At 41.1% G+C, this 15,574-nt stretch overlaps 1 protein-coding gene across 8 annotated transcripts in view; it reads left to right on the top strand.

Annotated features, from left to right (window-relative positions):
* Positions 1-14,914, top strand: part of SAP130 (Sin3A associated protein 130) — an 87,712-nt gene extending 72,798 nt beyond the window's left edge. For all 8 annotated transcript variants that reach the window (XM_081051677.1, XM_081051681.1, XM_081051679.1 and 5 more), the window contains exons 19-21: positions 9,205-9,308; positions 10,402-10,515; positions 10,746-14,914. In XM_081051677.1, the coding sequence (XP_080907803.1) occupies positions 9,205-9,308; positions 10,402-10,515; positions 10,746-10,904 (377 nt within the window). In that variant the 3' untranslated portion in view covers positions 10,905-14,914. The remainder of the gene's footprint in view (positions 1-9,204; positions 9,309-10,401; positions 10,516-10,745) is intronic.
* The last annotated feature ends 660 nt before the right edge of the window (positions 14,915-15,574 follow it).

Here is a 15,574-nt window from a genome sequence, read left to right as displayed (position 1 = left end):
CTGTCTATAAGAAGTTCACTTCAAATTCAATGACGTAGGTAGACCTGCAGATGGAGAAATATAGGCAACCCAAAAATAAAAAAAGCAAGAGTAGCTTTATTGATACCAAATAAAAAAAGTAGACTTCAGAAGAAAGAAAATTACTAGAGACAAAGAAGGACGTTGTATGCTGTTTAAAAATGTAGAGGCAACAAAAATCAAGAGCTTCAGAATACCTGAAGCAAAAAACAGTAGAGATGAAAAAATAAATAGGTAAATGTACATTTATAGTGAGAACTTCAACAACCCATTCTCAGTGATTGATAGAAGTACAAGGTGTGATCAAACAATATGGGGAATGTTTAAATAAAATAAAATTATTACCGTAAAAGACACATTACCATTAATCCCCCTCAAAATACTACCCCTCACTTTGAACACACTTACCCCATCGTTCTTGCCACTTTCTGAAGCAGTTCTGGAAGTCCTCTTTCATGAGTATCTTTAGTTGTGCTGTTGTGGCTGCCTCGAATCATTTTGACTTTGGGGGAGATCCAGAAGGCTCACGGTGCCAGATCTGTTGAATAAGGTGGATGAGGACACTCCGTAATATTTTTATGTGACAAATTGCTGTATACCGGAAGTGATGTGTGACACGGAGCGTTGTCATGATGGAGGATGATTTAGGGCACACTTTAAAACACACCATCTCTCAACTGTAGCTCACATTGACTGACTGCGCCGAACAAGTTGAAACTTGTCACACACTGTTACTAAGGTTTGACACGCTGCTTCCCATATTGAAGATCCCTGCCTTTCCATTGGATGGCACTCAGCAGCAGCATTCACTGTATCTTTTGATCACAGTGGACAGGCTCTGTGTCACACATCATTTCTGGTATACGGCAATTTCTGTCAAAAACATTACACTGTATCCTCATCACAGTGTGTCCTTATTCACTGGATCTGACACTTCTGGCTCTTCCCCAAAGTCAAAATGACCATGAAAGGTAAATGTTTTGAATTGACTCAGAACAAGGCAGCCACAACAATGCAACTGAAGACACGAAAAAGGACTTCGAGAACTGATTCAGAAAGTGGCAAGAACAATAGGATAAGTGTGTTCAAAGTGAGGGGGAGTATTTTGAGGGGGATTAATGGCACTGTGTCTTTTACTGTAATAAATTTTATTAATACAAACATTCACCGTATTTTTTTTTTTTATCACACCTCATACTTGACAAAACCGGCAAGGATATAGAACTGAATACTACAAACCAACATCTAATAAACATTTGTAGAATGCAGCAGAATACATATTCTCTCAAGTGCCCACGCAACAGACTGTGTCCTGGATCATAAAACAAACCTCAACAGATTTAAAAGAATTGAAATCATACAGAGTTGTCTTCATTCACCATAATGGAATCAAATTAGAAACCAGTAATAGAGATAACCAAAAAAAAATCTCCAAACCATGAAAATTGACACACTTTTAAGTAATGGGTCAAAGAGGAACTCTCAAGAGAAATTATTAAAAATACATAAACTGAATGAAGACGAAAATAAAATACAGCATACCAAAATATGTTGGAGGCAACTAAAGGAGTGTCAACAGGGAAATTTATAGCACTAAATGCTGCCGAAAGAAGAAATAGAAGACAGATTATGACTATCAGGAATGAAACAGGATATTACTACAGATAGTGCTGCAGCCATTAAAAGCATAATAAGGAAGTACTGTGAACACCTTTATGTCCATATTCACTCAGATGAAATGAGCCAATACCTACAGAAGCACGAACTACCAAAACTCACCATCACCAACTGGAAAATCTGAATAGCCCTATATATTAAATAAATTGAATCCATTATTTAAAAACTTCCAAACAGAAATCTCTAGGCTCAGATACTTTTACTGGGAAATTCAATCAAATGTTTAAATGAACAGTCAACATCAGGTTTTCACAGTCTCTTTCAAAGTATAGAATGGAACATTTCCAAATTCATTTTATGAAGTCAGTATTTCCCTGATATGATAATCAAAGAGATTACAAATATTGAAACCTACATTATTAGTATTTCTCATGAATATAGAACTTCTGGAGGATAGAAGTCCAAAATCAAGGTATTAGCAGGATCATACTCTGAAGCCTGTAGAAGAGAATCCTTCCTTACCTTTTTATAGCTTCTGGTGGCTGCCAGCAATCCTTGGTATTATTTGGCCTGCAACTGCATCACTAGTTTCTGCCTCCATTTCCACACAGTGTTCTTCCCTGTGTATCTAAGCTCTCTCCATCCTCATAAGACATTACTCATTAGATTTAGGGTTCAGTATGACTACTTGTTAACTTGATTACATCAGCAAAGACCCTACTTACAAATAACGTCACATTCATAGGTACCACAGGTTAGGAATTCAGCATATCTTTTGCAGGGGACAATTCATCCTACAACAAAAGCTAAAGAAGAAAAATCACATGATCATATTAACTGATACAGAAAAATTATTTGACAAAATTCAACGCTTTTTTAAAAGATTTTATTGGGGAAGGGGAACAGGATTTTATTGGGGAACAGTGTGTACTTCCAGGACTTTTTTCCAAGTCAACTTGTTGTTCTTTCAGTCTTAGTTGTGGAGAGTGCAGCTCAGCTCCAGGTCCAGTTGCCATTGTTAGTTGCAGGGGGCATGGCCCACCATCCCTTGCGGGAGTAGAACTGGCAACCTTGTGGTTGAGAGGACACATTTCAACCAACTGAGCCATCTGGAGGCAGCTCAGCTCAAGGTGCCGTGTTCGATCTTAGTTGCAGGGGGCAGAGTCCACCATCCCTTACAGGACTAGAGGAGTTGAACCGGCAGCCTTGTGGATGAGAGCCCACTGGCCCATGTGGGAATCGAACCGGCAGCCTTCGGCGTTAGGAGCACCGAGCTCTACCCGCCTGAGCCACCGGGCTGGTCCTCAACACTTTTTTGTGATAAAAACTCTGAAAAATAAGATAAAGACTTTCTCAACTTGATAAAGTCTATAAAAAACGTAGTTGACATTACACTTATTGGTGAGAGACTGAATGCTTTCTACCTGAGAGTAACAAAAAGACCAGGCTATCCTCTCTTGCCACTCTTACTCCGCATTGAACTAGAAGTTCTAGCTGCACCGTAAGGCAAGAAAAAGATAAAAGACTATACAAGTTGGAAAGAAATAAATAAAACTGTCTTGATTTGCAGATGACATCATTGTCTCTGTAGAAAATCTCAAGGGATTCTTTGAAAAAACTCTAGGAACTAGTAAATTCAGCAGTCACAGGACACAGTATCAACACACAAAAATCAGTTGTAATTTTAGATACTTGGAATGACGTTATGATTTTGAAAACATAATGCCGTTTATAGTTCTCCCCAAAATGATATACTTAGTGTATTTGCTGAAAACTGCAAAATACTATGAAAGAAACAAAGCATCTAAATACATGAAGAGACGTACGATGTTCCTGGATTAGAAAACTCAGCATAAAGGTGTCAGTTCTCCCTAGATTGATCAGTAGGTTTAATACAGTTCCTACCAAAATCACAGAAATGTTTTTGTAAACATGGTAAAGCTTATTTTAAACTTTATGTGGAAAGGCACAGGAGCGAGAATAGGTAAAATTATCATGAAAAATTAATCGTTCTTACCAATGTTAAAGCCTGTGATTTAGCTACGGTAATCACAACTTTGTGGTATTTCCAGAGGACAGATGCATATATGACTGTAATAGAATAGAAAATGCAGAAATAGACTCACACAAACATGCTCGACTGATACTTGACCAGAGTGCAGAAGCTATTCAGTGGTGAAGGAAAGTCTTTTTAACAAATGATGCTAGACACCTGTAAGTTCAAAAACAAAACAACCCACAACCTCCACCTAATCCTCACATCTTGTACAAAACTGAACTCAAAATGAGTCACAGGTTTAAATATGAAATGTAAAACTATAAAACTTTTAGAAGAATACCTGGTATAAAGTCGCCTGTACCTAGGACATAATGAACAGTTCTTAGATATGACACTAAAAACATCTATAAAGGAAACAAAATCAATAAATTGGGCTTCATAAAAACTTTTTATCTGTGAAAAACTGTGTTAGGAGGATGAAAAGAAAAGCTATAAACTGTGGAAATATTACCAAATCACATATCGTACAGAACTCATGTCTAGAATATATATTAGGAACTCTTAATACTTAACAGTAAATAAAAACAATAATCCAATTAGAAATGGAGGAAGGCATAAAGACATATTTCACCAAAGAGGATACACCATTGACAAGCACATGAGATGTTCAAGGGAACATAAAGCGTAGTCCTTTTGTGTGGGCTGCTCAAAGTTGTCCTGTGTGGAGGAGGTTGGGGTACGGGTAACTTTACAATGAAGACACCTGACACATACCACCTCAGCCAGGTGATCTGGTCAGTATCCATAGTGATGAATCGTGAAAATAGTATGCACCCATCACAGGCTACGAGAGCAATGGTACTTCCCCGTATGTCTCTCAAAAACATAACAACAGTCTGACACTAAGAAAAACATTAGACACATCCAAATAGAATGGCAGCCTACAAAATACTTGATCAGTACTCTTCAAAACTGTCAAAGTCATCAGAAGCAAGGAAAATCGGAGAAATAATTAAGCCAAGAGGAGTCTAGGGAGATAAGTAAATGTAATGAGGTATCTGGATTGGATTCGGGAACAGAAAACAACCTCTTTTTTTTTTTTTCCTAAGTTCAACCTCACCAGCCATTAGAGAAATTTAAATTGAGATGTCACTACACGTTTATCAAAACAGCTGAAATAAAATACTGATAGTGCCAAATGCTGGTGAGGATATGGAAAAATTAGATCTCTCATACATTCCTTTGAGCTTTTTGAATATGTTATGCCACTGCTTGCTGGCCTCCATTATTTCTCCTGAGAACTCATTTTACTGGGCTTACCTTGTAAGTGATGCATCATTTTTCCTCTTGCTACTTTTAAGATTTTTACTGTGACGTGTCTGTTTGTGGGTATTTTTGCATTTATCATACTTGGAATTCCTTGAGCTTCCTGGATGTATAAGTTGTTTTTGTGTGTGTGTGTTGGGGGTGGGAGGTGTTCTGTAAATTTGAGACGTTTTCGGCCATTTTTTTCTTGGAATATTCTTCCTCCTCCTTTCTCTTTTCCTTCTTGTATTCCCAGTACACATATGTTGGTGCTCTTAGTGGTGTCTCACATTTATCTGAGGCCCTGTTCATTATTCTTCAGTCTTTTTCTCTCAGCTCTTCAGCTTGCATAATATCTGTCGATCTGTCTTCAACTTTGCTAATTCCTTTTCGTACCAGTTCAGATCTGTTGATCCCCTCTAGTGGATTTTGTAAATTTTTATTTATTGTACTTTTCAATTCTAGAATTTCCGTTTGGTTTTTTTTCCTTTCTCTTTGACGTTTTCTATTTAATGTGACATGATCATCATACCTTTTACTTCACTCATGCTTTCCTTTCATTCCGTGAATTTATTTATAATGGCTACTTTCAAATCTTTTTTCCAGTAAGTCTGACATTGGTCACTCTCACAAGCAGTTTCTGTTGCCTTCATTCTCCCCTACACCTCCCTCCCCCCCCCCCCCGCCCCATGGATGCGTCATGCTTGTCCTGTTTCCTTTGCATGCGTCTTTTTTGTTGGAAACTGAATACTGTAGATAATATTATAGCATCTCTGGGTCCTGCTCTTCATCCCCCCCATTGTTATTATTTGCTTGTTTATTTGTTTAGTGATTGCTGGGATTGTTTTAATGAAGTCTTACCACCTTTACCCCCACCACCCAGTGTTCAGCCTCTAATGTTCCTCCTCAGGGAGTCATAGCATCCAGTGTGCCCATAGTCATCCTGGGAAAGAGTGGAACTGGAGGGCTCTTTCCCACTCTCCAGATTCTACTCAGCTGATAAACTTCACAAATTGCTTGTCATTGGCTCTACTAGAACAGAGCACATGCTGGAATTTGCCCTGTAACACAAATTAAATTCCTCTGCAAACTAACGCAGTCAAATGGTAGGTGGTTGCCACAATAATTTGTGACGTTGGTGTTTGGTGTTTGTTCTGACCCCGGGAGGGCTTCTCCCCCTCCCCACTCTGCTTTCTCCTGCAAACTAGTCAGCCCACAGTCCAGGCCGTGTCTTCATTAGATCCAAGAATTTCCTTTCTTGTGTTTCACTACAACCTCCCACTGTTTTGGGGAGCACCTTTCTGTTTGAACTTCACACCATTTTGCAAATGGAGTCCATCCCTCTGGAAAGAGATTAGAAGCTACCAGTTTTATGGCCTGTTTCTCCCCATAGGCAGACTCTCTGAACCTAGGTCTATGGAGACTGGGGTGGAGACACTGGCCACCTTCTCTGAGTAATAAACACTCAGTTCTCTAGACGGTGAGTGAGTGCTGAGTGCAGGGGCAGAGGTCTGAGCAGCTAGGAGCTGCCCGGCTTGCCTCACATGCCAGGAAGAGGGCTCCCGGCGCCCCAGTGTTCTCAGCACATCTTGCCTCAGGTACAGTCCATTCCACGAGTGGGGGTTGAGCAGAAGGGAGCCCCCACATCTTGATTGTACTCACCTGTGACATAGGTGCAGTGGAGGCAGGATAAGAAGTGCTGTTCCTCCTGGGCAGAAAGCCCTCCGCCCAGCTGGAGAGAAGGGTGCCCTGCGTAGCCGCCTGCAGTGGGCTCTGCCTCACTGAGCTGGGAGGAAGAGAGGGAACAGTCTGTCCAGACACCACAGATTTGCTGCTCTTACCATACTTTAGCATGTTTCTGCATTTGCTATTTGCCCTTAGGACCTTTCCCAGGGTTTAGATGGGTTTTTTATTTTAATTTTCACCAGTCTCACTGGGGAGCAAGTTAGCAGAGCACTCTTGTACAGCAAGTGAACTCATGCATTGCTGAGCTACTCTAGAAATTCTTTGGCGGTTTCATAAAAACAAAATACACCCTTACTATATGATCTAACAGTTGCACTCCTGAGCATTTTTCCCAGAAGAAAACCTGTGTCCATGCAAAAATCTGTACACTGGTGTTCATAGCAACTTTTTGTAATAGCCCAAAACTGAAAACACAGGTGACCGTCAATAGGCAAATGATTCAACCACCTGGTACCATTGACTACTACTCAGGAATGCAAAGGGAAGAACTTGCTGTGGGACAGCTTGGGTCGGTCTCGAGGGCATACACTTGTGCTTGATGGGGAAAGCAGGCCTTAAAGGGACACCCACAATGTGAGTCCTATCTGACAAACTGGTACAGATGGAGAATGATCGGGGGTAATGTGGGAAGGCGGTGGTGTGAACGTAAGATGTAGCATGGGAGAGCTCTGTGTTGCTGTACACTAGTTCTGAATCTCTTACGATGGTGGTCACATGAATCTGTGCACATGATAAATTACAAAGAACTACACTCACACTGCACATCAGTAATGATTTCCTGGGCTTGAACTGTACTGTAGTTATGATGTAAGATGTAACCAGTGGGGCAAACTTGCCTCTCTTTACTGTCTTTTTCTAATACCTTTATTGAGGTATAATTTACGTAGCATACAATTCACCTATTAAAATGTACCATTCCGTTTTTAGTGTATTCACAGAGTTGTGCACATCACTGCAGTTTTAAAACATTTTTATCATCCCAGTAGGAGACTCTACACCCCTTAGCCTTCATTCCCAGTCCTGCCATCTTTACTCCTTCCTCACCCCAACCCTAGGCAGCATCTGACCTTTCCATTTCTTGATTTCCCAATGCTGGAGATGTCATGTGCATGGAATCGTAATCCACAGTCTGTGTGACTGGCTCATTTCACTGAGCATAGTGTTTTCAAGGTTCATCCATGTTGTAGCACGTATCGGTACATCATTCCTTTTTCCTGCCAAATAATAATGTAGTTTATGGATATACCCATTTTATCCACTCATCACTTGGGCATTTGTGTGTTTCCACGTGTTAATTATTATGAAAATGATGCTATGAGCATTTGTGTACAAATTTTTGTGGGGATATCTTTTCATTTCTCTTGGGAATGAAATTTCTGAGTTGTTTGGTGACTGTATTTAATCATCAAGGAACTGCTAGACTTTTCCATAGTGAATACATTTTACTTTCCCATGAGCAATACATGAGGCATCTGATTTCTCCACATCCTCACCATGACATATATAAGTCTTATATTAATTTTTGCTCCAAATGACGCAGAGCTGATTGTCCGGGTCGGTCTTATTTTCGGGGAAACATGGTATATTCTACAATCCTGATTACGGGACTTTTCTATCAAAGTTTAAACATTATTCAAATTTGATTCCTGTGATTTCTCCAAGATCTAGATAACACCAAAGAGTTTTTAAGACTTAATGCCCAACTCTCCACATGCTTAACAAACATCACACATGAGAAGACCTCCAAACCACTAAAGATCATTTTCCCTCCTTTAAGAGGTTAGACTAATAACTCACTGTCTTTTGAACTCACTAGATTATCAGCATGTCTTTAAAGCATTCCTCTGGAGTGCACAAAAAGAGCTTTTGTTCATGTTGACCTCTATTCCTCATGACTTAAATGCAAAGCAATTATTTAAAGATACTTAAGTAAAGAAATTCTTTTTTTTACATTAGTTTTTCTGTTGTTTTTTTTAGATTTTTTTTTTTTATTGGCGAAGGGGAACAGGACATTATTGGGGAACAGTGTGTACTTCCAGGATTTTTTCCAAGTCAAGTTGTCCTTTCAGTCGTAGTTGTGGAGGGCGCAGCTCAGCTCCAGCTTCAGGTCCAATTGCCAGTTGTTAGTTGCAGGGGGCGCAGGCCACCATCCCTTGCAGGAGTCGAACCTTGTGGTTGAGAGGACTCGCTCCAACCAACTGAGCCATCTGGGAGCTCAGCGGCAGCTCAACTCGAGGTGCCGTGTTCAATCTTAGTTTCAGGGGGCGGAGCCCACCATCCCTTGCGGGACTCGAGGAGTTGAACCGGCAACCTTGTGGTTGGGAGCCCACTGGCCCATGTGGGAATCGAACTGGCAGCCTTCAGCGTTAGGAACACGGAGCTCCAACCGCCTGAGCCACCAGGCTGACCCCAGTAAAGAAATTCTTGATAAAATAGTAGTGCTTAAGTGGCTTTTTGAACACGAAGCATTTTAGCTTTCTAAAAATTGAATTGTCCTTTTTATTTTTTTGTGGTTCCAGAAGAGAAGAAAGCTATGCTGCAGGAAATAGCTAATCAGAAAGGAGTGTCCTGTCGTGCCCAAGGCTGGAAAGTCCACCTCTGTGCTGCCCAGTTGCTACAGCTGGTAGGTGGAGTTGAGAGTTGTTACGTCCTGCTGAAGAGAGGGACAGATGCTGGAGCTGTCTGAATTCACAGAGCATTGTCTTCTGAGTAATTCTGAAACATTCCCAATTAACATGGGTTATGATAGAATTTGTATGTTTACTATGTAATATGTAATTACGCTCTAAATACGTCTTAGTTCTGGTACCCAGAACCAAAATATATTGAACACCTGTGGTGTGAGACCTACAGTTAAGTTTCAGTATTATGTGTTGTCTTGACTTGTGAAACGGAGAACCTCAGAGGGCCTCACTGGAAGCCCCTCCTACCCACTCTTCTCCTTATCCCGGGGACCAGGCACAGTTCCCTCTTCTCGCTGAGCATTAGCCTTCAGTTCTCTGCCAACGTGTGATGTTCAGATAAGCCAGTCATATCCTCCTGGGAACCAGGGGCCCTCTCGTTCTTGACACTGCAGAGCCTGCCTCCTGCAGCCCCTACTTGTTCACTCTGTTCCTGAGTACAACCCCCGTGGCCACGGATGGCGTGCAGTGTCCTCCTCCCCTGGGCTGTGAGCACACTGACTAGTAAACTGAGATTGATCTCATCTCTCCAGTGTCAGTGGGGTCTCAACCATTTCCAGAACCCTTTCCAGGGCAGGAATCTCTCCATCACCAACAAGGCGAAGGTGAGACGATCAAGACAACCTCATGAAGGTTTTCTATCTTTGCAGTAGCTATGATCTGAAGAATATTGTCTGTTACAAGTATATTTTAAAAAAAATTTTTTAAGTAGTGCTATGGCTAGGTTTATACTTATCAGAGAAGCACATTTCTGTGAAACTTGACTTGTTTTCCAGACAAATTATAAATTCAGGGCAGTATTTACAATTTACCCTTGGAGATGGGCTCTGAATTACAGCAAATTGTAATGTGAATTGTTACTGATAAGTTTCCATTACTGAAGCTTCCGTACACCTTAGTCGTTGAGGAGAAGGATTTCATCACCCGAATAGCCCTCCTACTGGTTTACAAGGGGTTTCCAGCGGGTGTATTTGCCTGAAGCTGAGAAAGAAAAGTATCTCTGAGGTCACGATGCCTTCCCGTTGTGTGTTGCAGACGAATCTTGAACATGATGTTTATGAAAGACTCACCAACCTGCAGGAAGGGATTATCCCAAAGAAAAAGGCCGCGACTGATGATGACCTGCACCGAATAAATGAGCTAATCCAGGTTTGCATGAGCCCTTCCCCTTCTGATCATCTGCTTTACGGAGTTGTTTACCGTAAAGTCTTGCTTCTCCTTTTCCCTCCCTCATCCGCTAATACCTTTAGTAAAAACCGATTGTTTGCTTCAGCCTCCGTTACCAAGAAACACTAAAACATTTATCTATGTGAAAGCCTCAAAATGGCCTCATTACACAGTCAAGGTTACTGATGACTGATTTCATATCTTTGTTTCAGGGAAATATGCAGAGGTGTAAACTTGTGATGGATCAAATCAGCGAGGCCAGAGACTCCATGCTTAAGGTTTTAGATCATAAAGATCGGGTCCTAAAGCTTCTGAATAAGAATGGGACTGTCAAGAAGGTATCAAAATTGAAGCGAAAGGAAAAAGTCTAGATCCAGAAGAATCAGGACTTTGCAAACAGAATTTATGAAGAATGATGGGGGTCGGGGGAAGGGTTTGGTTATTTTCAAAATGGAACATTGAAATAAAGGAAGCAATTCTTAATTCACATGTGAAAGCAGAGGGACCCATGGCACCGTGTCACGAGAGGATCAGAATGGATCTGACATAGTGAATTCCATTCTTTCTTCCAGGCATCTCCCTCTTAAACTTGCTGTGTTGTAAATGACTCCCAGTGCCTCCATGTCTACCAGTAAGAGTCAGTAACAAGTGATAGCTGGCATTTTCCAGCTTTCTGGTTTATAAACTGTGTTTATCTGGTGGATTTCTGTAGGACCCATACTGAGCCTGGACTGAAATTATCCACTTGGACCATCTGTTATCTACACTGAAAGTCAAACCTCCCGCTCCCTGCCGGTTCTTACTGTCTGACCTTCAAATGCCTGATGGCCTTTTATGGCAGTGCCATGGCACCCAAGGACCTGCCATGTCTCACACTCTGGAAAGTTTGAATTATCAATTAATGGCATTGCTTAAGAACCATTTCAAAGTGAAATTATTATATTGTGTGTCCTGCGTGCATCTGAGTTGGAGTTTGTGGAAGTTCAGAGCAGACAGCACCGTATTGCTCTGAGAGCCTTGTCCTGAAGGACAGTTTCGGTTCTCTGTACTTCGTAGCTGGTGTGAGCTGTTAACTGTATGTACTGCCCGTCTCCAGATACTAATAAAGGACTCCAAGGTTTGGTACATGAGCAGTGTGCGTATTCATCCAGCTGATCAGCGCTGTACGGAACACGACTCCGTGCTGACCCTGCTGGAGTTGCTCACACATTGCAGAGAGTCTTCTCTGTTAAAGTTCTGTTATTCCACAGAACGAGTTCTGCTTACCCGGTATTTGAAGGTGTCGCAGTGGGGAAGTCTGCTGGCTCGTGGTTATCGTAAATGCAAGACAAGTGTGCCCCATTGCAGATACAGATTGGTTAGATAGGACCACGAAGGCTGCAGTAGTACGGGTTGCTTCCAGGAGGGTGGGTTTTCTTCACAGTTACTCTTGCAGCCTGGTCAGGAGTGCTGAGGTAGCCAGGCTTGCTTCGTTTGGGTAAAGGTAGCCATATCTCCCTTCTGGCTGGTTTTCCTTCCAGCTAGACATTTATTTCCAGTTGCCAACTTTGGGCTGGAGCTCTTCCCTTTGCCCTGATCTGAACAGATTTGAGATGGGATCTGCCAGTTTTGGCGGTCTTTGGGACCAACGCTCTTGCTCTGTAGACTGGCTCGCCTGTGACGGCCTTCTTCACATTGGAGTGGAAAGTTCTCACCTGGTAAAGGACTGGTGGAGAGAATCAAAGCAGGCTTCACCTTCCTCTGCTTAGTTAGGACGCAGGCCTGCATAGCCTCGTCCTAAGGGCCGTGACAGTCGGGCTGAGCCACTAGTGTTTCACTGGAGCGTGGAGCCAACTGAGATCACTGACTGTTTACGAGGTGCTAGTGCAGTATGAGTGCTGGGACCGTGGGTTTGCCTGTCTCGTTTGTGTGTACTGCCCCAGTGATCTTGTGTTCCTGCCTAGTGAAGGACAGGGTCAGACTTTGGGGATGCTGCACTGCAAACCTGTTCTCCCTCAAAGTATCACAACCTCCATTTAAACAAAACTTAAGTCAGCCTGGTCAAGGGAAGCCTGTCAGTGAGGTTAGAAGAATAGTGTTCTCAGTTTCCTTTCGCCTTATGAGGACAATATGATTAGAAGTTAGGAGAGGCAGGGGGAGATGACTCTTGACTAGTGCACAACGTTAAAAAGTTTTATTGGAAACTAATTGACACACAGTAAACTAAACATTTCAAAGTATACATTTTGATAAGATTTGACATACGTGTACACCCCTGAAGCCATCACCACAATCAAGACAGTAAACATATCTTGTCAGACCCAAAAGTGGCCTGTGCCTCTGATTTTTCTCACCGTTATCTATCTTCCCATGTTCCGTTAAACAATCTGCTTTGTGTCACTCTAGTGTGCATATTCTGGAATTTTATATGCATTAAGTCATCCAGTGTATTCTTTTTTAAGGGAAGGAGTCTGGCTTCTTTTACTTGGCATAATGGAATTTTATGCTGAGATGGATTCATGTTGCTTGTTTCAATAGTTGTTGTTTTTTTTTTTAATTGCTGGTTAGCAAGCATCCCACTGTATGGATATCCCCCAAGGTGTTTATCCGTTCACCTAGGAAGCGTTCTGGTTGTTAGCAGCTTTAGTTATTACAAATACAACTGCTTGGCACATTGCTGTTCTTTGTATGGACATATGCCTGTACACAGCTTTTTAAAATTGGTTTTATGTTGTGCTTTCCAGAGAGTTACAATCGGGAGATAGTGCTGAGGAGTTGAGAGACTTAGTGGCTCTTGGTCCAAAAAACTATCATTCATATACTTAAAGATTAGAAAGAATTGGAAATATATTTGAGGTTAAGACCTGGATTTGGTTTTCTGTTCTTTACAGTGAAAAGAAGCATAAACTTGGGGGGGAAGTGTTAACCCACGTGTGTGGTCTACAAAATCTTTCATATTATTTATTTAAACCTAGATATTTTAAATATTAAATAGAAAATGTCTTATATTCATTTTCAGTGATTTTATCATTGTAATATAGACTCACCCAATTTTAGGCTTTAAAAGTTATTTAGAGGTTATATAGTCCAACCCACCCTGTGGTGAAATGGGCACGTGTGGAAGGTATTTTTTCGTACTTTCTTGTCAAATATGGCACAGATACACAAAACTACATGAAACAAAAGTGTAGCTTCATAAATTCTTAAAAGAACAACTTCGAAATGAGCATGAAGGGTAAGAAATAGAGCTTGGCTACTGGCAGCGGAAGGTTGTCATCGCCAATTCACTGTCAACAAGAGTCCAATTTGGGGTGCAGTGAGGGAAGAAACTATTCAGTGTAAATAGCTCAATTGTGGAACAGTTCAGCTGTGGGACAGCTCTGGCAAGGCAACCTGCGTGAGAAGGCTTTGGTGCTACAACTCTGGTGTCACAGCTCAGCTCCGGCAAGACAGTTCCACTCTGCTCCAATCAAATGTAACAGCTCCAGCCTGAGAAACTGAGTGCAATGGAAACTGATGAAAGGGTGCGCCATTGAAGCGGAGGTGAAGCTGGCTTATGTAGAGAAGAGTGCCTACCCCCGTCCGTGATTGGTCCATTTCTATGAAAACGAGGCCTCCAAATCCTCACAGCTGCACAGCTCCAATTGGTCAAATTTCTTTCCTAGGAGCTCTCTTAAGGGTCAACTCAGATGGCAGGAGCACTGTGCCGGAGGCTGGCAGCCCAGTCTGTAGATTTTCCCTGAAGTGCAGTGTGTGTGAGCACCTTTGCATACAATGGCTGCTAGATTTTGGTTGTAAATTTGAGCTCAATTAACCACAAGGTATCCTTTTTGGCAGATACACTCTTTTTGGGGCCAACACTAATCACCTTAGAAGCCCTGCAACTGCTCCATCCCAATCACAACCCTTTACATCCCTCCAAAATAACCAGTATCTCAAATTTTTTTTAACATAACCAACTTTATCACATAATAATTACATAAAGTAAAATACCCAAATCTTAAATATAGTTTTATGTGTTTCAACAAATATATACAACCATAGCTAACATCTGAATAAAGACACATGACATTACCATAACCCCAGAAAGAGTGCCCTTTTGTAGTTGGTACACCTCTGTCCCGCACCTCCCCCACAAGAGTAAACATTGATCTAGCATAGATTTGTCTGTTCTTGAACTTGATGTAAATGAAATTATACCATCCACACTTAATTGTGTCTGGCTTTTTTGCTCAACAAGTTGAGATTCAGCTATTTGTTGTATCATAAGTTGTTTCTTTGTACTGCTGAGTGGTATTCTGTGTGAATGTGCAACTGTTTATCCATTTCCCTATTAAAGGACATCTTGATTGCTTCCATTTTTTGACTGTTATAAATAAAGCTGTTATAAACATTTGCATGGAGGTTCCTGTGTGGAAATAAATGTTCAAATCAGTTGGGTAAAAACCTAGCATATGATTGCTGGACCATAAGGTAAATCTGTTTAGTTTTGTAAGAAACTGCGGAACTGTCTTCCAAAGCAGCTGCACCATTTTACCTTCCCACCAGCAGTGAATAAGTTCCTCTTGCTCCATGTCCTTGCCAACAGCTAGTGTTGTCAGTGTTTTCTATTTTATCAAGTTTAATAGGGGTGTAGTGGTATTGTTTTCATTTGCAGTTCCCTAATGATATATGATTTAAACATTTTTTCATACATTTACCGTTTTTATATCATTTTTGATGACGTATCTGTTCAGATATTTGCCCATGTTTTAATTGTCTTCTGAGTTTCAAGAGTTCTTTGTACATTTTTGATGCCAGTCCTTCAGATACGTGTTTTGCAAATATTTTCTCACGTTCTGTGGCTTATCTTTCCATTTACTTAATAGTGCTTTTTGAAGAGCAGAAGTTTTTAATAAAGTACAGTATCACTTTTTTCTTTCATGGATTGTGCTTTTGGGTTATCTAATGACTCATCACCAAACCCAAAATCACCTAAATTTTCTCCTGTGTTTTGTTACATGAGTTTTTACTGTTTCATATTGCAGAGTTAGGTCTACGATGATCCATTTTGAGGTAATTT

Source organism: Rhinolophus hipposideros, assembly GCF_964194185.1.
Source record: "Rhinolophus hipposideros genome assembly, chromosome: 6".
Classification (NCBI taxonomy): Eukaryota; Metazoa; Chordata; class Mammalia; order Chiroptera; family Rhinolophidae; genus Rhinolophus; species Rhinolophus hipposideros.
The sequence above is the reverse complement of the archived record's forward strand: the minus strand, read 5'-3'. Positions and strand labels throughout refer to the sequence as shown.